The 27,097-nt window shown below is 45.6% G+C and overlaps 1 protein-coding gene across 9 annotated transcripts in view; it reads right to left on the minus strand.

The window, feature by feature from the left end:
• Positions 1-27,097, minus strand: part of JADE1 (jade family PHD finger 1) — a 132,862-nt gene that overhangs the window by 17,132 nt on the left and 88,633 nt on the right. For 3 of the 9 annotated variants that reach the window (XM_066186652.1, XM_066186649.1, XM_066186650.1), the window contains exons 3-4: positions 16,045-16,122; positions 2,921-3,003 (exon numbers count right to left, since the gene is read on the minus strand). In XM_066186652.1, the coding sequence (XP_066042749.1) occupies positions 2,921-3,003; positions 16,045-16,096 (135 nt within the window). In that variant the 5' untranslated portion in view covers positions 16,097-16,122. Of the gene's footprint in view, positions 1-2,920; positions 3,004-16,044; positions 16,123-17,093; positions 17,161-21,807; positions 21,823-23,871; positions 23,926-24,641; positions 24,661-25,210; positions 25,230-25,342; positions 25,488-27,097 lie in introns of those variants that run through there. The other 6 variants (XM_066186651.1, XM_066186656.1, XM_066186653.1 and 3 more) reach the window with 6 other exon arrangements.

The raw sequence follows: 27,097 nt of genomic DNA on the forward strand, positions 1-27,097 counted from the left end.
CCTGTGGCAGATGTCAAGGTGTGACTCCATCATGACCAGCTGCAAGAGGAAATTCTGAGGAGATGACTCTTAATGCAAGTACTTACAAAAATAACCGAAAAGATAAAAAAAATAAAATTTAAACAGGAATTCTGGGGACAGCTCCCTGTTCAGCACAATTATTTATTTGATCAGCTATCAACAACTGTGCCACAGTTGTAATTTTCCTTTGCCTTTGCAAAGGCATCCAGCTCTAAAGCCAGCAGGATGTTTGGCAACCTGTGGGCCAGCAGCCATGAACAAGCGGCCATGCTGTCTTCAACAAGCCACAGAATGAAATAAAAAGGGATTCACTCCTGTGGCAGGCCTGCTGTGGCACTGCTGTGGCAGCTTCAGCCTGTGGGCCTTGCAGAAAGCCGAGTGCTGCTATCACAGGCATCCCAACTACAAGCCTGCACTTGCTGACACGAGTTCCAGCCCTTCCCACCCTGCTCCCTGCAAAAGGCAAGGACCCCCACGACACTAATTTCTAACTACTCCATGCCTCATTCAAAGGAAAGGGTGAAAAAGCAACCAGGTGACAGAAAATAAGCACCACCAGGACAAGAAGAGGACAGGTAGAGCTCCTTGCAGGCTTCTCAGTCCGTGGTGGTCAGAAGCAACATCCACAGAGCCTCACGCTGCAGTTACAGCAGAAGAGACTCTGTTTTTTCAGGGCAGTGCTCCTAGACTCCCTTATGAGGCTGCTAAGGAGGCAAAGTGACCCATCCTCGCAGCCCCTAACCAACGGTCATGCTGTTCCCTCAGCCCCTCAGGCTGAGGCACAACCAGCTGTACACAGAGAGCTACCCAGGCAGCCACGTCCATCATCCACTACTCACACACCTGAAAACCCCAGGAGTTTTGGGAAGTATTTTAGTGTATCTGATGGCTAATTACACTTCTGAGTATATTTTCCAGTGTGATTTGCCTTGCCACACTGTGCCTCTCAAAACCTCTCCTCCCTCCCAACACACACATACTGTCCCCACTTCTGTCTATGTATGTTTCTGTTTCTACTCTGGTTTTGTCATTAAAATAGCATAAAATCATGACATTTTTCTAAACACTTGTCTTGATATGTTCAGAAAAACCGCCAACATTAAAAAGTAAAGGAAAAGATTGCCACATGAAGAACGGGGTGAATGCTGGTAATGAAATACAATTAAATGTTTAAAACAATTCAATTACAAGTCCTGTGAGGCTTCAATCAAGAAATGAAAAGTAAGCCCCTAAGTAAATGGGCTCACAAAACAAACAGGCTGGCCAGGGGATTCTACACTTTAAAGTGATTTGACTTAAAGCAATCAAAAGTCAAATTAAAAGAAGACTAAAAATATAAAATGGGACGCAGGCCTTGCTCAATCTCAGGGCCAAAATAACTCAGGCTCTTGGATAAATTTGTCACAAAACTCCCTCAGAGGCAAAGCTAATGCAGCACCTGACAGCCAAGAAACTCCTACCCAGGCCAGTGGCCCCATGACACCATTCTTTCTGCTCTAGCTGCTGATGCAATCAGAGTGCCTGAAGGGAAGCAGAGCTCACAGAAGTGCTGGCTCTCAGAAGCACTGAACACTTCAAAGCTAAAGGGTGAAACCCTGGCCACGCTGAAGTCAGTGGGAATTCTGCCACCAACTTCAATGAGCCCAGGATTTCACCCGGGGAGTTTCTGAGTGTCACTTTCCTGCCAGCGCTCTTCTGCTGCGGCGAGCAGGGACAGCGCGGGGGGAAAGGCTGTGGAGCAGAGCTAAAGGGAAACACAAGGGAAGTTCATCCAGGATGAGAAAACGTGAGAGAACAGCATAAAACTGCAAAGATTTTGACAGCAAAAGCAAGGTAAGGGAGAGAAGAAAACAGAAGCACACAAGAAAACCAACAGCAAGGCTCTTAATTACCTCTGATAAGTTCTTGCTAGCCTTTCACGAGGTAGTTCTCAAAAGCAGGTGTAAGGGGCTACTTCTAAGGGATGCACAAAAGGTAACGAAGGAAAACAAGCCCATTGCTAACAAGAATAAATTCACCAGTGATCTCCACATTCACCAAAAAAAGGTCTTTAATAGCCAACAATCAAAGGAGTTTTGGAACCACCAATACTAGGCATAGTTCACACTGAACAATGAATGGAATTCTCCTTGTGAAAGCTCTTCACTGAGGCTTAGGTACACTGTCATTAGGGAGATTAATAAAGCAGTTTGTCCTCAACACCACTCACTAATGTGTAAGGAATACGTGTACTGGGCAAGTACAATAAATGAGAAATTCCATCTCCCAGAGCTAATCCTTTCATTGCAGCTTCTACAATGTCTGCAGTGTAGTATTTTGCCTGAAGACAGGAAGATTCAGCAAGAACATTTCCAAAGAAATGGATCACATTTTGTGTGTTACTAACAGCTGATCCAACCTGGAAAGTTCAAAGATTTTTATCTCCCCTGGTAGTATTTCTTCAAAGCACTAGACGAGACAGAACTGTCAGGAAGCAGATTTCTAGTTTGACAGGCACTTTAGCGAAGATCACACACACCAAGCCCCAGTACAAACTATGAAATAAATGCACCTAATGTAAATTTCCACTGTTCACAAATCAAGCTGCAAATAAACCCTGATGCCTAAAATAGCACAAGAAGACACTGCAGCTATGCTGAATGGGTGTCAGACTACAACAAAACTCACAGATAGAAACTGGTGGTGGCAGTAGCTGTGCCAACAGCTGAACTCTCTAATCTTCTGGGGAGGGGGCAGAGGGGAAGATGAGGTGAGGGAGGGGAGGTGTGTGCCAGCCAAAATGTAGCCCCAAAAAAAAACCAGAAAAAATAGATCCATTACCAGAAACCACGTAGGTATACATTGTGTGCACCGGTACTTTGACAGATGTAACAAAATACAAGTCAAATTCCAGAAATACCTCAGAAGGTTTCCGGTCTTCATCTCTGGAGCACGAAGTCCTACGACGTTGAGATCTGGAATGCTGGGACCAGGTAGACAGACCTAGGATACAGAAATGATAATTTGCAGGCTTCTGTGACAAACCTCCAGGAAACTCTTTCAAAATGAACCAGAAAATGAAAGCCACTCAATCCTCAATTTTCTGTGATCACTCTCCTGGGTCTGTTTTGTTTCTCATTTCCTAACTGAGGTGTGCCTCTACTGGCTGCACTGCACTTACCTGCCTTCCACCCAGCATTCAAAAAAAGCCACTTCATAACATCCTTCCCCCGAGCATCAATAAATGACTTCCTGCAGATTAATAACTGACCAGGAGCTCTGCCAATAGCCTGGGATGTACTCTTTGAAGTTAATGTCCTAGATACCTACACTGGTTACCTGATTTCTGCTGCTGTAAGCCTCTGCAAAATGAAGCACGCTGCCACATACACAAGCAGAGCCCACAGAACAAGCTGCTGTTTCTTCTCCCAAGCAAATCTCCCAGTGTGTATGATTTCTGCCTGCATAATTATTCACTACCTTCCAAACAAATTATACCTTTTTGCCTTGAAACCGTTTGACAGAGTCTCTGTCAGCTTTCAGAAATATTGTAACAGGAGGAAAAGAAAAAGAGAAAGAATCTGTGCTCCTCTGACAAGATAGTGCTTTGACACCAGAATATATTATACCTGTGCAAATCAACTAATTTCAACACAGTAAGATTTACAGGTACAGCAGGTATTTTCCACTGCCAACTACACAGCAGTAATGAAAAAAAAAGCCAATAAATCTTTCTGGGTTGCAGAGATGAAGGACTTGTACTAGGTCTATCTGATAGGGAAGCCAAGACCTATGTCATTAACTCAGAACTTGCAAATGTGGACATTAATTGTAGACAAACTGAAGCAAAGTGATGCAAAGGCCTTCCCACACTGCTCATTCCTTCGCTGTCTGTGCACAAACACGGCAGGAGTAAAAAGGGTAAGGCTACAGTCTGTAAGAGCAGCACTGCCTCACACCAGCCCACAGAAACCTCTCGAGGATCAGAAAGCCCTCCTCAAAAGCACAGGATGGGAAAAGTTCTCTATCAAAAATAAAAAAATAATTTCAGAAGTGAAGTAACTGTCCAAGGCTTTCATTGGAAAGATATGAGTGAATTCATTGTTTTAGTTATCTGTTTGTCTTCTCTTTTCAGTTAGTGATACCTTAAGGAATCTGCCCCAATAAAATCTCACTGGAACACAGCAATGAATAACAGACATTACGGAGAATATGCATAATGGTCAAAATTGAAGCAATGTTCCCAGCAAATAGCTAAAAATCTTATCTCCTGAGGTAAGAATACAGAGAGGATCATTTTAAGCAAATGGTAATGTTTTAATACAAAAGATGGTGAAGTTATTGGCACTCTTTCCTTCTTTCTATGAAGGGGAAAAAAAGAAGAAAAAGAAAGAAAATAAGTGACTGACTGCCATTTACTAATCTGAGAGAAAAGCCAGATTCCCAAGATCATTTAACTACCATTCCATTTAAACGTTCCCTAGAAAAATGAAGAAGAAACACAAGCAGGAGTATGAACTTCTTTAGGATCCTATCGGACCATCCCCAAACTTTAGGTCAGAAGGGAGCAAGTAAAATCGCTCACAAAAACTGTGAGATATACAGCTAAAATGCATGACAAAAAAAATCCAGATTTCCTGTCATGCAGCAATGTAAATATTAACATTTTAACACTCAGACAGATGTGATTTCTTTAATCAACAGCTTCCCTAGAAGACACAGACCACATACATACCCACACAGATTAGTATTCAGTTCTCATGGGTTCTGATATTTTCCATTGGCAAGACATTAATATCTGACCAACTAGCTGCCACTGAGGTGTTCGGCGAGTTAAACCGCTGCACCAGCAAGTCAGCACCTGGAAATTTCCAACTCATTTGTGGATCTGAGTGGTTTTGTACACTGTTAGACCTGGGGGAGGGAGCCTGCACACAAGAGAAAGAATTAAGAACAGGCTGTACTGACAAGGTGTGTTTGATTCAAGTTTCTGTGAGAGATGAGCTCGTGAGTCCGGAGTCTTTAACACAGTTGCTCCCAAGTAAGGCAAGCACCGGGCAGAATTAGTGTAGTGGCGGTGTGATGTACTTCTGGGTCTTAACCAGTGTCCTTTAATTCAGCTCTGATGACAACTCATCACAAATGGAATTTTTAAAAAGAGTATGGACAGCTTTTTCCAGGTCCCTCTCATGCCACAAAGAAGCTACAAAGGTGAGGAGTAAGACAATCCCTGCCATATCTCACCCCTCTCCATTTCTTCACTGTGTCATCTTACACATCAGAACAAGTGTCTTAAATACACACTTCTATTTCCATGTACACAAGGGTTTGGTCACTGGATTAATTAACTGTTCCATGTTTCACAAAAGGGTAACTCTTACCATCAAAACTACAGGAGCTTCACTTTTTAATGATTTTTTTAAGTGCTGTGTGAAAGCACACTACATAAAATTTCCATGAGTAAGAGACAAGGCAAACACAGCCAGCCTTCCTCAGGATCTATTATAATGGGCGTTTTTTCCATGCCAACCACCTCCGATACACTGAATAAGGGAAGAAAGTTTCTCAGGTAGTTCTGTAATAGCCACTCCCTTGCACACAAAATCGCTGAAGGCAGAGAGGAAACACTGTTACTGAAGAGGCTGAAGAGGATTTTTCTGAGCAGTGTAAACTACATAATACCAGGAGAAAACGGTGGAAGAATTCCTCATGGGACTGAGGTTTTACTACACACTGCAGCTAACAGATGACCTTTGGCAAGGGCTTCACGTCAATAGGGAAAACATTTACTCACTGAATAAACAAAGCCAGACTATAAGCCTTGAATTCATAGATTCAAACCGGCACCACTGCTTAGACAAGAGAGTAAGAAACTGAAGGAGCTAGCCAAATGACAGCAAAATATCCAGCCCATAACAGTATTGAATCTAACTACTTTTGAAATCCCAAACGAGTTTCAACTCTGCTTCCATCAAAGCTAATGGCAAAATGTCACTGTCTCCACCAGTGCCAAGCCCAAGTCACTGCATTTCCCAGACTGCGCTCATTAGTGAGCCATCCACCCACTCTGCCTACACCAATGAAAGTGCACAAGGAAAATTAAGGATGTTATTTGTCTATTAAACACCCTTTCCATATTTTCATACCTAATCCAGGAAAGGGACCTCAATGAAAGCAGAAATTCACAGCCCATTACACCTACTTCAGTGGTTAATGATCTGATTCCTACATCTGAGTGTGCATGAAGAAAGAACCATCCCTGGGTTATACAGAAGGCAGAATCTGCTCTGGTCAAAACAACACACAGGAATCAAAACAGCTCTCCTGGACTATAATAAGCACATGAACCTAGTTCAGTTATTTCAGAAAGATTCCAGACATTTCAGCAAAGTCATTTTCTTTCCTTAAGTATCCAAAATCAGTGTGTTCATCAAGTTTTCTCAGTACTAACCCTAGTCCCAAACTGGATTAGGATCGCCAAGACTAGAAAAGCAAGTAAAGATCAAGACAAGAGTTAAACTTGGTTATGATAAAATAAAATAAAATTTAAAAAAATCATAAGGCAAGTCTGAATCACGGGGATTTGGAAGATAGAAAAGTTCTGTTAAGATACCTCATGGGAAGAACGAGTTTCACAGCAGATGGAAAAACAGTGAGATGTTAAGAGAGCCCATGCTACCATAAGCCACGTAAGAAAACAGTAAATATGAAAAATACACAACTCCAAGGCATGAAACCAAATAAACACATCCAAAACATGCATTTCCATCATGGTTAGACATCAGAGATAAAAGCTATCTTAATAAATATCACATGATCATGGCAAGTCTAGGATGAACACAGCACCAACACAGCAGCCTACTGAGCATCATCACTCTGGGACAGAGACCAAGATCACTTGGATTCTTTTACAGGTCAGATTCTTTCAAATGACCAAGGTGTTTCTGTGTTTTAAAAGGATTTCATCACGGAGAACAACGGGAGAGGGATCCTACTCCTATTACATGCTCTTAGTTTTCCTTTTGCATTTATCTACTTAAGGACAAAAGGCAAAAAGAAATCCCAAACCACGAAAAAGGCACAATCCTCAGCAAGGGAGGCAGAGCTCTAACACACCACTGGTGCTGCAAAGGACTCCTCAGACTCAAAGAGGGATTTTTTCTGTTCCCCAAGGCTGCTGTGAACACTTCACACTGTAAATACAGTGTTCTTATAATACCGCCACAGGGTGTATGTAACACACACGCCTCCTGATAATAAAAGAAAGCAATCAAGGAGTGTGCATTCTTTTTCCCCACTTGTGAAGAACACACGCTTCCCAAAAGGAAAAACTTAATCAATTTTAACTGCATCATTTTATTAAATGATCTGTCAAGAATACGTTTTCATTCCAAAAAAAAAATCCAATCAAAACAGAAAATTGCCTGGAATCAATAAAACAATTCAAACCCTCAGGGAATTCTACCCCACAACTAATACACTACTCAGCATGAGCAGAGAAGTCTCAGCTATTAGGTATCATGCACAAGGCTGTTGTAAAGCCACCTGTAAGGCACCCAGCTGTGTCCCTGGAGAAGTACCTGCTGCTACAGCCTCTGAACACTTCAAAGCCTCAGATCACTGCAAGCGCTGCTCCCACCGTAAATACACTCCTGCTACCCCGCTACAGCAGGCAGCACAACAGAGCAAAGCAGCCCTGACACAGATCCATGTCTGGCTGTCACTTCTGCTTAACACCAGCCTTTCCAGATGCCTGTGTGCTCTGCAGCTCACTCCGAGACCAACTGGGTGCCGCTGCCAATGCTGTCAGAAAGATCTGCAGCCTAAGGAGAAAACAGAGGTGCTCGGTCTCCCCATTTAGTGCCTGGCCCACAGCTCCTTACGGCAAGGGCTCCACGCCACTTAGAAATATCTCCGTGCTTGGACTCAAATTCCAGCACAAAGCAAACAGAAGCAAACTATTCTGTGGGCAGTTTCCATTATGTGAGGTACAGAAAGAGCTGGCTGGGCAGGAGTCTTCAGGCCTTATCACAGAGAAAGCAGCATGCAAGCAAGCACAACCTAAGACACCACTTCACGTAGCCAAATTTCCTTTCTCAGTTTTCTGTTGCTGGAGGGTTTGCCCATCTATCTTCCTTATCTTTATAGCATATTATTATACAATAATCTCATTCAAGATCAAAACAGAAGAAGCAATAGCCTTTTATCTCTTGTCAACAGCAATGCTACTTGAAATTTACTATCAGTTGACGACTCCCCAGTTGCAGCTGCTGAACAATGTGTCGATCCATACGATCTCTGCAGTGCTTTACAACACCACAGCACAATTGCTCAGTCTCTGAGACACATAAAGAACCATCCCTACAGCTCTCCACCACAGCACTTTAACACAAGTTCCCACCTGTCGGCCCTCTCCTCAGTAGCACATATTTGAGTTTTATCATCTCAAAGAACACACACATATAACTACACACAGGCACATGTCACTCTTAAAACAGTCAGGAATTCCTAGACCTCATCTTGTTTTACAGCACAAGACCCAAGTGCCACTTGAGCTCCCCAGACCAATTCCCATGGTAGCCATGTTTTACCATAACTGCAACAGCTTTAACTCAAGTTTACTACAGGTTATCAAAGGCAATTTGAGCACCTCCCGTTCACAGGCTGATAACATGATGTTGTCAAGGCCTTGAAAGTCCAGTGGAGCTAGGTGTACTCAATCTAGCAGTCTTGTAAAGAAAAATCAATGTGCCTCTTCAAAAATGAATCATGGCATCACAGAATGTGCTGAGTTAGAAGGGACCCATCCGGATCATGGAGTCCAACTCCTGGCCCTGCACAGGACCAGCCCCAGGAGTCACACCACGTATCTGAGGGCACTGTTCGAATGCTTCGTGAACTCTGTCAGGTTGGTGCTGTGACCACTTCCCTGGGGAGCCTGTGCCAGCGCCCAGCCACCCTCTGGGGGAAGAACCTTTTCCTGATATCCAGCCTAAACCTCTCCGGTTCACTTCATGCCATTTCCTTGAGTCCTGTCCCTGGTCATGAGGGTGAACAGATCTGTACCTGCCTCTCACAAGGATGTTGAAAACCACAACATTTCTCCTCAGTCTACTCTTCTCCAGGTTGAACAGACCAAGTGACCTCAGCCACTCCTCACATGGCTTCCCCTCAAGGCTCTTCACCACCCTTGTGGCACTTCTTTGGATGGCTTCTAATGGCTTAATGTCTTTTTTACACTGTGGCACGCCAAGGTGTCCCCAGCCCTGGAGGTGAGGCTGCCCCAGGTCAGAGCAGAACAGGACAATCCCCTTCCTTGACCAGCTGGCCATGCTGGGCCTGATGCCCCCAGGACAGGGATGGCCCTCCTGGCCGCCAGGGCACTGCTGGCCACGTTCAACTCGCCATGGACCAGGACCCCCAGGACCCTTTGCACAGGGCTGCTCTCCAGCCTCTCATTCTCAGTCTGTCCCTACATCCAGGGCTGCCCCGTCCCAGGTGCAGAATCCTGCGCTTGCCCTTACTGACCTTCATATGGTTGGTGATCGCTCATCTCCCTTATTTGCTCAGGTCTCTGCAGGGCCTCTTTGCCCTCAAGGAAGTGGACAGCACCTCCCAATTAAGTGTCCTCGGCAAGTTTCCCTAGTATCCCTTGCAGTTCTGTGTCCAAGTCACTTAGAAAGACATTGAAGAGCACAGGGCAAGGGAGGATGGAGCCCTGCAGAATCTGGACACCAGCTGATGTTACCCCATTCCCTATAATCCTTTGTGCCCGATCCCTGAGGCAGTTGCTCACCCATTGCATAATACGATTGTCCAGCTGTGTGCTGGACATCTTGTCCAGAAGGATCTTATGAGAGACAGCATCCAAAGTTTTGCTCAAGTCCAAAAAGATTCCATCTAGTGGCTTTCATAAATCAGCTAGGTAGGTCACCCTGTTGTAGAAGGATTCAACAAGCAGGACTTCCCCCTCACAAAGCTCTGCTGGCTGTGATCAATGCTGGTTGTGTTATCCTACAGTTGTTTTTCAATACCTCCACAAAGAATCTTTTCCATGATTTTACCAGGCACTGGTGACTGACAGACCTGTAGTTTCTAGGGTCCTCCTTCTCGCACTTCCTGGAAATTGTGACAATGTTTGCCAGCTTCCAGTCAGCTGGGATGTCTCAGGATTCCTGAAACTGTTCAAAAATCATCAAGAGATGATTTGCAATGACATCAGCCAGCTCCTTGAGGTTTTTGCGATGAATCCCATCAGGCCCTATAGATTTGTAGGGATCCAGCTGCAGCAACAGATCCTGCACAAGTTCAGGGTTAACTGTGAGTTGATTCCCACTGTCATGGTGCTCCAGCTCAGGGCACTGGGAACCCCTTGGTCCATCATCAGTGCTGAAAGCAAGGGCAAAGAATCAGTTAAACACCTCTGCCTTGTCCATGTCCCTGTTTGTGAGGTGACCATCCTCATCCTGTAACAGGCTGATACTATTTTAACACTGCCTTTTGCCATTAATGTATTTAATAAAACTCTTTTTATTGTCCCCCATATTTCTGGCCACCTTCAACTCCAAGTGAGCTTTGGCCACATGAATTTCTCCCTATAATGGCAAGCAGCATCTCTGTGTTCTTCCCATGTCACCTGACCTTGCTTGTACTGGGAATGCACCTTCCTTTTTCACCTTACATCCAAGAGGACATCCCTGTTCAGCCCAGCCAGCCTTCTGCCTTGCCTGCTTGACTTGCAGCCTTTAGGAACTGCCTGCTCCTGTGCCCTTAGGAGGTGATGTTTAAAAACTGACAAGCACTGCTGACCCCAGCACCTGCAAAAACATTTTCTTAGGGGACTTAACTAGTTCCCTGAGCAGCTTTGTGGTCTGCTCCCCTCGTGTCTAGAGCTGGAGTTTTTCTGGTACTTTCCCTCCTGTCAAATCTTTTTTCCTGCAGTGATGATCAGTATGGGAAGTGCCTTCCTCAGATGCAGTACAATATCAGCCAAGATAAGCCTTTCAAATCACTCTTCCAGATTGCTCCAGCAACTTCACCACAAGCCACTCTGCCCCACTCTGAGATTAACCTTCAGGTAAGATGCTCGTTCTTACCATTTGTCATCACTCATCAACCCTTTTTCAAAGGCACATAAGTGACCACTACACTTGCTGCTTTGCCCAAATTCTGAGCACTGTAACTACATTACATTCTGCTGTTTAGCCACCATCCCTTCCTCCCAGCCACTTCAAATGAAAAACTAAAAACTGTTCCTCACTTCCTTTTCACAAAGCTCTGCGCATGCAATCACCGCATTTCAGGCCAGCAGCGGCTGCAATTCTACAGTAAATGACACACCCCCCAAGGTTATGTACTCGGTAACCTTTGTGAAGGCACCCTGGGATCCAGCTCAAACACTACAGGAATCCACTGGGACTCAAAGCCCTTTCTAAATCTAAGATCCCCGTCGTTCAGTCAGCGCAATGGATATTGGCGAAATTCGTTTAACTTTAAAATAACATTTGTTTAGCAATGATAGAATAAGGGTCTGCCTAAATTACAGAACTCTATTCCATAATCCATAGGTATTAAATCTTTCATTTCTCAGAACTCACGTGAAACTCTGTAAATCTTGGAAGTATTTTTCATCTGCAAGTATCTTCAGTTCTTCTCTCGGACATTCTGCATGTAGGAGTATGATAAATTGATAACCCCTCCAAGAATAAATGAAAAAGCATCATGAGAGCAAGTAATGTCTGAATAAAATCATGCTTTGAATTCCTTGCTCATGGAAAAGAGCACACAAACTCTCAGACAGCAAGGAGTGCCTGGATTTCACACAATTTCCCTTATACAAATGTCCATGAGTTTCAGACCTTTCTCAAAAACAAGCTGTTGACACGTCTAACAATTTTATGCAAAAAAGGAATGCCTTGAAGCTATAAACGAGAACTCCCCCACTGCACAACTAGATCTCACCAGGAAACAGCATATGGAATATTCAGCACAGGCCACCTTTGCAGATTTACCGACCAACGAGGCTAAAAAGCCAGGTGTGTCAAACACGGAGCAGGAAAGCTAAAACAGCTTCAGTATCTAACATTTAATTAGAGTGAGACCCCAAACCATAAAGAGAAGGTTTAGCAACAGAGGAGCCGGCTGAAATGCAGTGTAACAAAATTTGCTTAAAAACTATCAAAACCCTAGCCAGCCACCAGAAAACAGGAGTGTAATGGATTTGAGGTAAACATTACTGATTTCCTTTCCCCAGACTTTGAAGAATGCAGCGTGTACATCACAAGGCTTTCATGATGGGCCTGGCTAATATGAATGCCCATTATAGTTGCTGTGCTACACTCTCTGGAAGGCCATAGAAACAAACAAGCTCTGCCAGGTGACCAAAGAAGAAAAGCTTTCAGGAGCAAACACCCTTAAGCATTTCCCCAAGCCTCTCTCAACACCATTCCTCTGTATTTAGACAGAAGTTCAAAATCCGGAGCAATGCCTGCAGTCATTTTCCATTCAATTATATTTCACGGATAAGAGGTCCAAAAGTGACCTCTAATTTCAGGAAATGAAATCCCTGAGAACACACTTGGCTATCCAGGGACTAACTGCAGAACTGCCAGGGAAAACTGGCACTGACACCTCTTGCCCTGTGCTTTAAGTATGCTATTTTGGCTTTATGTTGAAACGAGGATTTAGAATTTTGATTCTAAGGGGACACAGCTAAACAATTTCTAGTAGTTAGGTTGAAGCACATGCAATAAATACTTTTGGGAGCTTAGCTTTAGGAAAAGAATCAAGTCTGAGGGCAAAAAAAATGATGAGGAAAGCTAGGGTGCTGCAAGGCTGCAAGGCTTTACAATACTGCAAAAAACACATAACCACCCACACTAAAACATCTTACATGAGCCGGTAAATACATGTATATACTCTAAGACTGCAGCCAGGTTGTCAAGCTTTCTTCTCTGCTGTATTTCGCCCCTAAATGAAAGGCATTCTCCTTTCTTTCATCTCACAAAATGAGAGCACCTTTTTCTCCCTCTGAAGAACTACTGTGTCTCCAGAATAATGTATTTTTAGCACTTGGGTATGAGCTTTGTTTCCTTGTGACTACCAAGGAAACTGATTCAGTTCAGTGATCCAATGGAAAACAACTTTTTTTTTTTTTTTAATACATTCCATTATTAGTGGCATCACTAGTATTACATTCCAAATATTCAGATTCCAGAGCTCAAGAGAAAAAAATGTAGATTTTTTTTTTTAATATTTTCTGGGTCGCACAAGCTACATACTAGAATCTATCCCAGAAAAAAAACCCCACTATCATTCAGGTTACCCCAAACACATTTACTCAGTGACCCTTATGATGAACCTGAGATGCCCGATCACAGCCCAGTAAAGCACGGTATGCAAGCTCAGCTGCAGAACTGCAGCAGCTGGAGGCACAATTCTCATCTTGTAGGATCAGGGAGAGCAAGGCTGAGACCTAAGCTCAAACACCACAGAGCTCATCATAATGATGCAACAAGTCCACTGGAGGGTCAAGAGGCACCACTGACTGAAAGGGAAGCAGGTGTTTGCCAACAGGATTCCAACTAGGTGTTGATTAAAATTTCAGGTTTTCAATTAGAAGATGTCTGTTCGAAACACTCAGAATAACCAAATGTAATTGTTGTCAGTCTCTGGAAACTGTGAGAAGGAAAAATAGCTAGTGAAAAACCTGAAGCCTTCAATACAGACCACAAAAACTCAATAGAATTTTTTTTTGGGGGGGGGGAGGAACTTCTTCTTACCCTTCTACGACTACTGTAAGTACAGTGGATCAGAGATACTACTGGCAAAGTAAGAATACTGAAACAAACATAGTGAAGAGTAATCAGTAATTCTACTAAAGGCAAGAGAGATCCTGTGAAGGTGAAACCTGTAAGGGGACACCCTTGACATTCAAACACAGTTGCAAGGAACCACTGGTATCTCCTGTAACAGGAAAAGTGGAAAGGACCTAAGCTAAGTCAGTCATTCTTTTCAGGGAAGTCTGAATGATAAAAAGCCTTGGAAGCGCTGACCCGACATTAAACATTATCTGGGCTTCTGATTAATAACCCTTGATCCTTCTGAACATGCATATATTAATACAGAATATGTAGGAATCTGTATCTGAATTCACCCAGTAACAAGAGGCAAAAAAACCCAAAAACAACACAATCAAGAAAAAACAAGTGTAATGCAAAGGAAGTCATATATATTTCAAATAATAGTTGAAAACACTTTTAAAATTTCACTACCAGAGCCACGCAATTTATTCAGTGAAGTTATTTGCAATAACCAGGCTTTAAAATAGACAGATCGTATAAGGGCAAGAGGTTTTCTTTTCTTTTCCAAACTAATTTTCTTATATCATGATCTATGAAACAGATTTTGTGGAAAATATAATTCACTGAGTTGATAACTCTATTCCAAACAGCCATACATTAAATGACATTACAAACAAGCACTGTAATCAGCAACAGGTCAGTCAATTGTATCTATTTCAGAACTTCAATTCCAAGATTAACTGCTTCATATTTTATTTTGTAAAAGCTGTTACACAAGGCACATGAAGAGATCAAAAAGGCTTTAAAAAAACAGCAAAGAGAGTGAAAATAAAGACTATTATTAATATGAAACACTATTTTATAAAGCTGCTCAGGAATGAAAAAAGGGTGAAGCTAAATTCTAATGGAAGACATCATGTTGGCTGCTACTTGTTTATCTTACAAATAAAAACACACCTCTGTTTCTGGGAAGTACACATCACCTTTAAGGAAGTACATTGACTCCAATTTCAATAACCTCAACTAAACCTCTTACCAATAAAAACATGTCTGATTTGTTTGGGGTTTTTTCTTCCAAAATCCCCCAGCTGCAGGTAGCTCTCCAAAACCAAGCCAAATTCCTCACCTCTAACAGATTTTGCTCAATCCTTATTTGGATTAACTCCTAATCAGCCTGCCAGTTCTTACCTTCTCTAATCCTTTCACCTTTACGACTTCATTTCAGCAACAGTTTGCCTAGGGTTGTTTAAAGAGGCAGATTTGGCCATACCGGAGCAGATGGCCAGCAGCACAGACACACCTAAGAAATGCACGCAGGTGAAGCAGTCACCTACATGGTGCCACAGTGTACCACAGGGATAAATTCTCAGAGTGAAGATTTCAAAAGTACCTAGGAAACCACCTGAAATTTTACAAAAAAACCTCAGGTTTGAAGATGTGCATCCCGATAGATCAAATTAAAACCATAAAAACCTCTCTGACAACTGGCTAAGTTGCAGTATTGTCAAGTGCAATCTACTTGCTCATTTGGGCAAATAAGACACCTTGGAACATTCCCCAAACTGGTATTTTGTCTCAACCCCCCTCCTTCTTTTTTCTGCTTAAATGAAAGATTAAGATTCTGCTCAAAGGAAAGATTATCAGTCACTGGAATCCAAACACAAGACAGAGAGAGAAGCCACAGTGTGTGCTAGTTTCATCAGTACAGAAACAGTTAAAAACCATAAATAAGTTCTGTATCCAAATTAGTGATTTGCTAAATTCAAATTCTTGTAAGCAATTCCTCAAAGAAAATCTTCAAATGCAGTGAGGAACAACTTCTATGCTCTGCTAATCTTTTCTGCTTAAGCTTGAAGCACTGTACTTTTCCACTGTGTAAGAGGGTATGAGAAGACTGAAGCAAATTTAAAATCCTTATGCAAACTTCTATGGGCAATGTCTCCATGCTCACCCTGTCCTTATAAAGATAAATTATGCTGCTTGCCAAGATTTCAAAGATGACCACTGACTTTTTGCTCGTTTTATCTTATTCACCAAAGCTACGTGTCAGTTCAACGGGGGGACCCTGGATCTACTGTCCACCTGTGCTCAGAATGACTGAGGAGTTCAAAACTAGATCTTTACAGCACACATTCCTACCAGTTCAACCAATACGCAAAATGCCTCTGGCACATGAAACAACGCATTAGAACACGTTTTCCAACCCATAACCTCCTGCACTCTACAACAAAGGAGCACTTACTGCCATTGTCGTCAGAGTCCTCACTGCTGCTAGGAAGCCGATGTCGTTTCATGATCTCCCCGGGAAACAGCAGGCAGCCTGGGAAGCAATGAGACAGCACTTAACCCCAGGTAATAACACACAGTCATCAACTTGTGCTTCTGATGGCATGCGGGCATTTACAGCACACAAAGGAAAACAAACAACTCCAACAGCAGCTGAAATATGAACAGTGAACCTCTCAAGGATGCTTAATTAGGCTGTTGTCGTATGAACAGGTGAGCAACACTGGAGAGTGGCAATGACAATCCCACCGATGCTTTCCCCCCACCAAAAAAACTCTGTTTTGTCCTGAGAGGTGTCAACATCACTAAAGATCCGCAGCCAATGTGCTTAACTTCCCCTGCCTATTCCGACACTAGATTTGCAACACAATAACGTTTTGCTGCTTGCGTAAATATTTACTTTGGCTAATATATTTTTGAAGCAATTTTATTCCTGTTTAAAGCACTAGATTTACGAAATCGGGAGATTAAAGCCATCCACTTACACGTCGAAAGTGAAACATCAGCAGTAGCAAACCCAGTTTTCCCAGATTAACTAAACATGCCTCATCTGTGCCCTGGAAAGCACCACCCTCTAAGACGTGAGAGTTACTTCCTCCTGCAGGCACATTTCTAGCGCCATGCCTAACACTAACTGTTCTTTGGGAGTAAGGTTATTCAGGTGATTATTCCAGGTTCCTCCAAAACTGCCAGATTTCTACCAATACCAAATGCACGGGCACATGGGCCTGTGATAAAAAGGCCAAAAATTCCAAATCTTTTTAACTGCTATTCTCAAGGCGCTGACATTTTCACGTGTATTCCCAGTGGAACAAAACCAAATTCAGAAAAGAAACAAGGAAGCTGTAAATAGCCAGTCAGTATTTATATGTAGAAAGCTATTAAAAAGTGCAAGTTGAAGAGCAGAGAAAAACTTGACAAGTCAAGTCCAGAAAGGCATATCCACCATAAGTTAAACTGACAAGGACCCTAGATGCACATCAAAACCCCTGAGTCTTCACTCACCACATATCAATCGTGGTATCAACAAGGTCCGGGCACTCTGCTGGCAGCAAACCCCTCACACCAGCCTCTGCACACAGATTTGGAGATTAGATGCCAAAATATTCTTTTGCTTTTAGCTAAGGGCAGAAAACCTAACTTTATTTTTCATGTGAGTTCTGACTTCCTCAGAACCTCCCAACAGAACTCTTTCCATTGGTCCTTCGTGAGAGGATTCAACTTTGTTCACTGAGAACACGGCTCATTGTAAGAAATTCAACAATGCCTTCAACTTTTATAAGACTGATTCCCAAAATAAAAAAAAAAAACAAAAAGCCTAACAAAGCCTGACACTATTTACAACAGAGCACAAAAATATCTGCTCTTCCAGAAGTGATTCATATAAAAAGAAATTAGCATTTTTGAGGGAATTCGTTTTGTCACCACTAGCAAGTCACAAGCAGCTGAACCTGAGACTCTATTTTACACTTCCAAAGAACTTAATACAGTTCTAAGAGCATAAGCATTGCAGGATTGCCTCCTCTTCCACATTACACGTGCGAACAGAGTTGGGGGGAAGCCTCCCTCCCACAGACTGACTTTTCAGAGTGGGATTTCACACACCTGTCATTGAAACATGTAACAGTTTTGAACGGCAAACTTCACTCACTAAAGAGAAGCTGAATGGTTCACCTCACCAAGACCTTTCGTCACCTTTTCATAGAGGAAAAGTTCACAAACAGTGTCTGATGCCAGAGAATAAAGAATCATCAATGGCAGCCTCTTAACAGGGCTAGAAGAATTCTCTCCAAAAATTGCTTTGAAGCAGGCCAGAACTTTGTGTGTACGGGAGACAGAAATGCTGCCAGTGGATAAATATACAAACCAGCCAGGACCATCAAAACCCACTGAACACAGATCTGGTATAAATGCAGGAGATCCAGAGCCAAGTTCCTATACAGTCACTTAGAAAGACAGAAAGCCAATATTCAGATCCAAAACAGGCTAAGACAGAACTGAAAAATCAATTAGTTCTTACAAGGCCAAAAGAAGGGGGATGAATATCTATCTGAAAGGTACTTTTTCTAATAGTTCACATATTAGTAACAGCAATGTAAAAGAAGATATTCCCTTAGCAAAAATCTCCCATAAACAAAGAAAATCTGGAAGAAAACACAGGAAAATTGTCCTGTCTCAGAAGTGTAATTTTATCTATTCCTGGTCAAAATCCTCACTTCCTGGTCTATTTTCTACATGGTCTGAAAAGTACAATACACTGTTAAGCAAAACAACAGTGTATGTACATTAAGACACATCTATGAACTTGCAGCAAACAAGAAAATTTGGAATTCTGCTCCTTCACATCTTTCTGGACAAGTGCATTTTGAGTTGACCTTCTCCTAACATACTTTCTGCCAATTCAAAAAAATAAGAAAAGAGATGGAACTTTCTTCCTCCTACCACGTGTCTTTAAAAACTAATAGAACATCTCCTTTTTGGTTGCTGTTTAAAGGAAAGAATGGTAATCACACCTCCCAATTTAAGCACCCTCCAGAGTTTTTCAGGAAATAAGCCAGAACAGAAGATAGTTTCCTGAGCACAGAGTATTAGATAAGGCAGCTAATTTCCTTCTCCACTCTAGTCAGGCACCTAAAGCTGGCCACACTGAAAAGCCTGTTTTCTCAACAGTAACACCAACGGAAATATCCCATTTGATGAAACTCCCGTGAGATTGTTTTATAGATCCATGTGGGAAAAAAAGAGTTAAAACTCAGAGATCTCATTTTCTCATCTTTGAGCCTAACCTGAATTTACAGGGGGCTAAATCACAGATGAAAAAACAGCATTTGGCTGCTTAGAGCAAGACTCAAACCCTGTAAGATTAACCCCCTGGAACTTCTGTCATTAGAAGAACAGCTTTTTTCAACCTCTAAAATCATTTTAAACTGCTTCCACCAGATGTTCATATCCACAGCTCAGAACACATGTTCTAGAGATAACACTCGAACAGCTAGTAAGACTTAGACCCATGAAGACTGAAATGCTTCTGGTTTTAAGGGTATCACAGTGCCTCTGCCTCAAAGGCTACTTCGGCTTCTGTCAGGTGGTGGGTGACTCAAAGTCACACAAGAAACGTGTTAAAAAGTGCACATTAAAAATAAACAGGGGTTATGGATAGTGATGGTTAGATGCAGACTGACAATCTAAGTTTTTTCCCCCCCTTCCAGCAGGCACACACTACCACCACTATGCCTGTAAGCAAAGAGAATTCACATGTAAGCATAAAAACAGTAAAACATTTGAGGCCGGCTTTAACACCAGAAGTAAAAGCTATGCACCCCAGCCTGCAACACTGGCAGGGCAGGAAGAGACACCCAGATGACTGAGCTCAATTCCCAATTGCTGTCCAGCCCAGGAGCTCCCACTAAACACCCACTGCACCCACACAGGCCACGGAGTGACCTCCCAAAACCCTCTGCAGAATGAACGGGGCTCTGAAGCAAGGACACAGTCAGCCAAGCAGTGCTTGTGAGTGAACCCTGCATCTTCTAGCAAACATTTCTACAACTGTTTTTCCCAAATTCTTACACCAGCCTCAAAAGGGTGTTTGCCCAACACACCGTTTGTTCACCTGAAGAGAAAGCCCAGCACTTCAAAAGCTGCTGCAGAGTCCAAAACCCGCTAAGCTGACAATGCAGCACCAAGCCACTCGATCAGTTTTCAGTGACTCCTGGGAATTCTTAATAACTCAGCAACTTCTGTATGTAAACTTTCAGTTTCATTTCCTCCAAAGTCCATAGTTTATTTTTGTTAAAACCATCCTCTCAGAAATGAGTCAGACCAACACACAGCACGCTGATCCTGTTTTCTCCTGAGCAGTATAACATTCTCCAGTATAACATTCACCCATTTATCGGGGAGGAACCAAACTAATGCCAGCCTTCAGCCAAACACAGCTTTCCAGAAACAGCCACTACTCTGCTGGCAATGCTACTCTAATTCCATGGGCAGCAAAGCATCCAAGAGCACTTCATGCAATTGCAGCACCACGATAAACGGCACAAACGGGACAGAGATCGTGCCTTTTTAGTCCCCAGTCACCCTCAGGTGAGCTGGCCACACCAGGGCAGCACTGGTGAGCTTGCAACACGCCCTACTGTGCTGCTCCAGAGGCTGAAGGTGCTGCTCTGTTTTACAGAAACAAATTACCGGCTGCTTTTCCATCCTTTTTAATCGTGCTTGCTCTGGAAGTTAAGCTCTGGGTTTTACTCACTAATTAGACACAAACTTTAGACATATCAATGCAACTCCAGACTTTGATGGTGCATTTGCTCAAATTGTTTTTGAAGGCAAAAATTACACCACCTGAAACTGGCTTCTGTATTTTGGAGAGAGTGGTAAGCCTTTTTCAAAATACCTGTAAATGCTGTGCAAATGAAATTACTAGACAATAATCCAATATAATCAATGTCAGGCCACAAAACAGCATTTGAATTTACATATCCCTGTGGAGCTGAGCAACAAACATCTAAATCTATACAAATAACTAGATGCAGGTAAGGCACACAGACTTTGCTGTCCACTTCTCAGTATTTGATGACAGATGCAGTGCAATGGGTTAGACTCAGCAACCTGACATAGTAAAGCAAATTCACTATTTTTCTCAGTGTGCATTATTGTGCTACTCCATCCTCACCTCTCCAAGAGATAAATTACCAACAAAACCCAAAGACCCCACTGGACAGTGATGTCAAGACCCTTCCTTTTTTCTCCCACACTGGAGTCGCAGGAGTTGCACTGATGGGAATGTAAAAAAAGCCAAGAGCAGAAATCCAGACACTACCCCATGAAACTGGGACAACAGCATGCACACACATATACCCATGTGCCACTTACAATGTGCACAGTTAAGAACCTCACACAGTTCTTCACTCAGTTTGACCTCAAGTAGAGAGGCAATCAAAGAGAAAGATGTAAAGTGTGTCAGTCCTTGTTATGCAAATAGCTAAACACAACCAGACTGTAAAAAAAAATTATACATGGAAAAATGTACATCCTCAGGTCAAAGGTTTTCCACAGCACAATTCTTACTGAAGTATTTTCAAGGGCTGCATAAACCCCTGGGTAAAGAGTGTATAATTCAAACTCTGACAGACAATTAACTGTAACCATGTTAACGGGTGTCACTATAACAAAGTGCACTGAACAGCTGCAGAGACAGAATGGGAAGAAAGCAGAGTTATGACAGATGTACACCCTGAAGACAAACTGAAAAACTGGCTTTTCCTGAAAGTAACCCACTAACTGCAATGAAACGAAGACCTAATTATCTCTAGTACACAAGAAATTGCTTCAGAACACCTATTGTACAAATGGAAGTGAAGTGTGACACATCTTAATAAAATGGATAGATGATGGAGACAGTTGGCTTCTACTACTGGGCTCTTTTTAAATAGCTTATTTAGAACACCACCCTTCTTCACTAACACCTGACATCAAAGAAGCTTTCTTTGCTTCTACCCTAGAACACACACACACACACACAAAAAAAAAAAAAAAAAAGGAAGCATATCACAAATAAGCTGTGTTACTAAAATCCAGCTAAAACTTTGAAATTCCATAAAAGCTTACACAGCACCATTTTACAGTCACAAGGATACAAGAAAGGTTCTAAAATGAAATAAATGAAATATTACAGTACCATGGAGCACCATCCACAGTGCAAAGAGACACAGACCTTAAATCTGGAGAAAAAAAATCCTCCAAGTCTCATGAAACAAAGAAGTACCTGGCCAAACAAGGCCAACAGTGTCCTCCACAAGGAATATCTCTGCCGAATTCAGCACATCTAGTCAAAATTTCTCAAGACAAGAGAGAAGCACAATTTGGCCATATCAGCCCAACACTTCTCAGGAATCCACGTGCTCATTTATGCACCTGTGCAAGCCAGCTCATAATGTTAACTTACTACCTGAGCAGCAGCAGCAAATTATTCCCAAACTGTGCGAGTGAAACTGACCATCCAAAATCTCGAGCAATGCATAAACTGGGCTCCATGAATTAATACAACCCAACCTGCACCCACTGCAGTTCATCTCTTCCACCTAGGAATTGGTACCACTGAAAACATGAGCACGAAGCAGCAGTACTAACTACACGGAGAAAACATTTGAGGAAACATTGAAAGTTTGTTTCTTTTTTTACTAGGTTCTGTGAATCGGGAATGAAACTAGAGAAGCTGGAAGGGAAATCTGCAGCTGTGAGAGGAAAGGGGAGTTTATTATTATTATTTTATTTTAAACATATGTATTAAACATAGCTCAAAAGCAGGGAGCAAGTAGTATCTGAAGCCAGAGGGAAAATCCTTTCACTAAAACATACAATCCTTGCTGTTTCAACAATATCCCACTGAGTGTGAGAAACCTCTAGAAATAGAATCATAACAAGCATGTTTTGGCATAACTTTCACTAAGGTTTTAGGTTTGCAAGTGTGGGCAGCTTCTGACTTAGTTAAAAGACAGCACCTGCTTAAAAAGGAAATTATTCCAAATAACAGCTAAATCCTTCTCTAAAAAATGGGGCTGGCATAAAAGCATCTTCAGCCTTTGACATTAAAACGTCAACCAAAACGTGTTGCTAAATCCTATTGGAATCTGGGCGCTACGGGCGCCCACTCAAACCAGGTCACCCACGGCCAGTTTTACTTGGGGGGGTCTGACAGGTCTCAGGATGCCCCAGCTCCCACCTGGGGGTGAACCTAATAAACTTTCTCAGAATATGGCGATCAGCTGAGGAGCCGGAGAGAGCCGGGAGGAGAAGCTGGCCGGCGGCAGGCGCTGCTCGCAGGTGCGATGAGCCTCGGCCGCCCCGCCGCACCCACGGCTGCGGGATGGGAGCCACGTCCCCGCAGGATGAGAGCCGAGCCTTCGGGAGTCGCTTCCAAAGCGGCACTCACGCCGATTGCCGGCTCCAGCCCGGCCGGGTGCCGCTCAGAGCAGCTCTGCTCACCCTCCTCCCGCAGCGATCCCATCTCGGCCCCGGCCCCACCGCGGAGCCGCCAGGGCACGGCCGGCCGAGGTGCCGAGCAGCGCCCTCGGCCCGGGCGCCGCCGGGCTACACCTCCCTCGAGGGGGTGGCACCTTCCCGGCCAGCCGCACGGCCGCCGGCTTCCAGGAGAAGCAGCCCGGCTCGCCCCCTCCTTCTCCTCCCTCCCGGCTCCCGCTCCTCCCCGCCGCCGGCCGCACCAATCCGCTCGGCCACGGCTGCAAATCAAACTTGGTGCCCCCGGCTCCGCCGCCTCTGCCTCAAAGCCCTGTCACTGCCGAAAAGGGCCGCGGCACCTTCCCCGCCCGCCCCCGCGGCCACGCTGCCGCGGAGGGGGTGGACGGGACGGCGGATCGGGCGGCAGCTCGGAGACGAGCTCATTTTCTGTGTCCGTCTCTCCTCCCACTCCCAGACAGTTCTGGAAACTGTGTTATCACCTCTTGTCACAGGAAACCAACCAGCAGGCGGTGCAAACAAACAAACACCCTTTGCCTCCACCCTTCCCAAAATCATCCTATCGGGAACGAACGGGCGGGCGCGAACGGGAAGGGAAAAGCAAATTTTGAAAAATCCACAAATAAAACCAAAACAACAAAACACACACCCCTCCCCCCAAAAAAAACAAACAAACAAACAAAAAAAAAACCCAAACACCACCAAAATTCTTCTGGGAGCAGACGACTACGCAAGCCCAGGGCCGGGCAGGGTGGCTTTGTCTAAGAGGAACAAGTGGAATGATGGCTGGAGCCGCACTCACCTCCCCAGGGAGAGCGGCCCGTTACACAGAAATGCCGCAGCCCCGCTCCGTCCCGCTCGCCAGGCACCGGGGCAAGAGCCAAATCGCGGAGCTGCCCCGGCCGCCGCCCGAGCAAGTTGGGGCGTTCGCCGCCGCTCCCCGCGCCCCCCCCCTACGATGCGAGGTTCGCGCCCCAACACCGCCGGCCGCCTTTCCGCTCCCTCGCCCACAAACTCCGGCCCGGCCACGCGGATCCGACCCTCGGCCTGCGCCGGGCAGGGGCAGCGGGAGGGGGCCGGGTCCCTCCGCGTCCTGCCCAAGTTCGCTGCGCGCCCCCCGCCCCGCTGCCGCTTCACCTCCCGCCGCCGGGGCGGGGGCCGGCCGCGGCGGGGTCGCCGTGCACCTGCCGGCCGCGGCCCCGATGCCGCCCCGCGCCCCGGCGGGACCGAGCAGCGCCGCACACATTTCCCCGCCTTTTCCCACTCTCAAACACGTGCACTTCGGGGCTCGGGCAAGTTCTCCAGCAGGAGACACCGCGCGCCCGCCTGGGGGGACAGGGCCAGCTCTGACAGCCCGGCTCCGCGCCTCCAGCGGAGCACCACCGGCGCCCAGCAAGCGGGCGGCTGACCGGCTGCGGCTCTCCCGCTCCCGAAGGCAACTTCTGTTTAATTTCACCGCTGAGCAGTTTTTATGCTTTCCAAGCATTTCCCGCCCCCCCCCCCCAGCCAAATCCAAGTGCGATTGGGGGGGGGGGGGTGTGTAAAGGGGGGGGAACAAAGCTGCTCCCGCACACCGAGCACCTCCTCTCCCACGCACACCGCTCCTCGCCCGCGGCGAGAGGCGACGGGTCTCATGGGCATCTGGGTAACACGGTGACACACAGTGGCCATGGCTCTCCCCCACCCCCTTCCTACAGATCAGTATCCGAGCAGGACTTGCGCTCTGCCATTGCCATCTGGCTACCAAGTTGCTCCAACGCTTCCTACTTTCCGCGGCGGGCGATACCCGGCGCTGCCCCCGCGGCGCAGCCTGCAGCTACGCCCGGGGCGCAGGGCCGGCGGCACGGCAAGGCACGGCACGGCACGGCGCGGCGCAGAACGGCACGGCACGGAACACCGGCGGCTCACTTGGCCGCTGCACCTGGGGAGCTGCGCGGTTCCCCGCGTGCCCACAGCGGAACAAAAAGGGAGCCGGAGCCGGCACCGGCCGGTCGCGCCGGGCGGCAGCGCTGCCTCCCCTCCCGCCTCCGCCCGCCACAGCCCCGCACAAGTTGCTTGTGGGATAGCGGAGCCGCAACTCGGCCGCCTCCCCTCGCCCCGTACCGAGCGGCGCGGCTCTTGGCGCCATGTTAATGACGTACTATCTTATTTCCACTAGGCAGCGACCTTCGGCACGAAACTGCTCTCCCGCCGCCTCCGGAGCGACAAAAAAACCCCATCAAATATGGCTGTGCTGGCGGCTCCGCGGCTGGCGCTGCGGCGGGCACGGTTACCTGCTGGCGGCGGCGCGGCGGCGGCGAGGGCGGGCGGCGCGGCCGGGCTCCCCCTGCGCGGAGGGCTCGGGGCCGCCGCATGAGTTCGGCGCGGCGCCGGGCAGCGGGCACGGAGAGCGGCTCGCTGCGCCACACACACACACTCTCTCTCTCACACACACAGATTCCCTCTGACTGACGTTTGTACTTGTTATGGAGGAAGGACTCCGTGAATCAAACTCGTTTCTGGGTCACTGCTGCCACAGGGGGGAGCTGCTTTAATCCCCTGCCAAAACTGGAAGGCGAGGGAAGGGGGGAGAAATAATAATAATAATGCAGCGCCGGGGTGGGGAGGCGGCGGCGCGGCCCCGGGGGAGCCGCCGTTAACTCTTGGCGGGCCCGGCCGCACCGCGCGGGGCTCCCGCCGCCCCTCGCCGCCGGAGCCCCGGGGGAGCGCGGCCGCCCGCCTCCCGCCGCCTCCCGCGCCCGTCTTCCAGCGGGCTGGAAAATGCAGATGGGAGGCAACGCCGTGCGGCTGGCAGCTGGGAAATGATACGTGTCTGCACCCGCATCCCGCCCGCGGCACTGCTGGCCTTACCCTGCAACCATTAACGCTTCTCTCCAAAAGATTTAAGGCGATTTCGCAAGCAGGAATTCTAGCGCTGCACTGGCTCCCCGTGCAGAACGCATGAGTCACTATTTGTCAAGCAGAGAAACTGAGGGTACCAAGAGTTAAACGCTGTGGCCACATGCGTAGCGCATAATTGCCGGGGCAAGAATAAAACTGCACGCTCCCTATTCTCAGCCCCCAGCGTTATCCCTCTGGCTCGTTAACTTTGATACTTCTCAAAGACTAGAAAGAGCCAACACAATCTGCGGTTCAGTTCACATCTCTCTAGCAGGAGAGGAAATTATCTTAAATTGGCACCGAATGACATACTAAACTTCCCATTACCTAAAAAGCGTGTTTGAATGCAGATTTCCTTATTTTTCCACGTAAATCGCTGTACCTCACGCCATACACCTGTGCTCCCTGAGTGAAAAACTCCCCCTTTTGAGCAGAAATAGTCTGAGGTAATAAACGCGACAGAGAAGATTCAACATAAGCTCACACACAGAATTAAGGCGATCTGTGTAAAGTAATCCCCATAGTATGCAAATACAAATTAATGCAGCCTCCACAGCAATATCAGTCTGCCGAAGAATCACACCTTAGTTCAGCAGAGGAATTGGGTCGTTACTCATCCGTGCAAACCGAGTCATTTATTCCGCCGTCTCACCCACCCACCTACCCAATAATGAAACAGTAGCTTAACATCGAATCCGCACATCCTAAAAAGTTGTACTTTACTACAAAAACATCCTCCCCCCTGGAGATATTCTTTCGCTGTGAAAATCAGACAGTCGTGGTTTTATTCACAGAACACCCCTGAAGCACCTTCAGATTTCAGAGCCTAAGACTTTGATTCCCTTGTTTTCTACTACATGAAAATACGAAAAGGCACACATTCCCTCCTTTTTTCCTACACTTGCCTTGGCATCCAGACCTAGTAAAGATACCTGTTGGCATAGCTTTCTGTGCATCAGCAGCCTAATTAGGAACATCCATGACGATCCATGCAACACATCCCATCATGGTACCTGATAATTATAATAAACTTACTGACATACCCCTGTCACCTTACCCCTGAACTTCCAGGGGAGTTAATTTTCAATACTGACTGGAGATTTAGTTCTTCTGTATTTCCTCAACAGCATATAGCTGTTGCTGTGCCA

The sequence above is a fragment of the Chamaea fasciata genome, unplaced genomic scaffold, assembly GCF_029207755.1.
Source record: "Chamaea fasciata isolate MVZ Bird 193981 ecotype frontalis unplaced genomic scaffold, bChaFas1.0.hap1 SCAF_6, whole genome shotgun sequence".
In the NCBI taxonomy this organism is placed as follows: domain Eukaryota; kingdom Metazoa; phylum Chordata; class Aves; order Passeriformes; family Sylviidae; genus Chamaea; species Chamaea fasciata.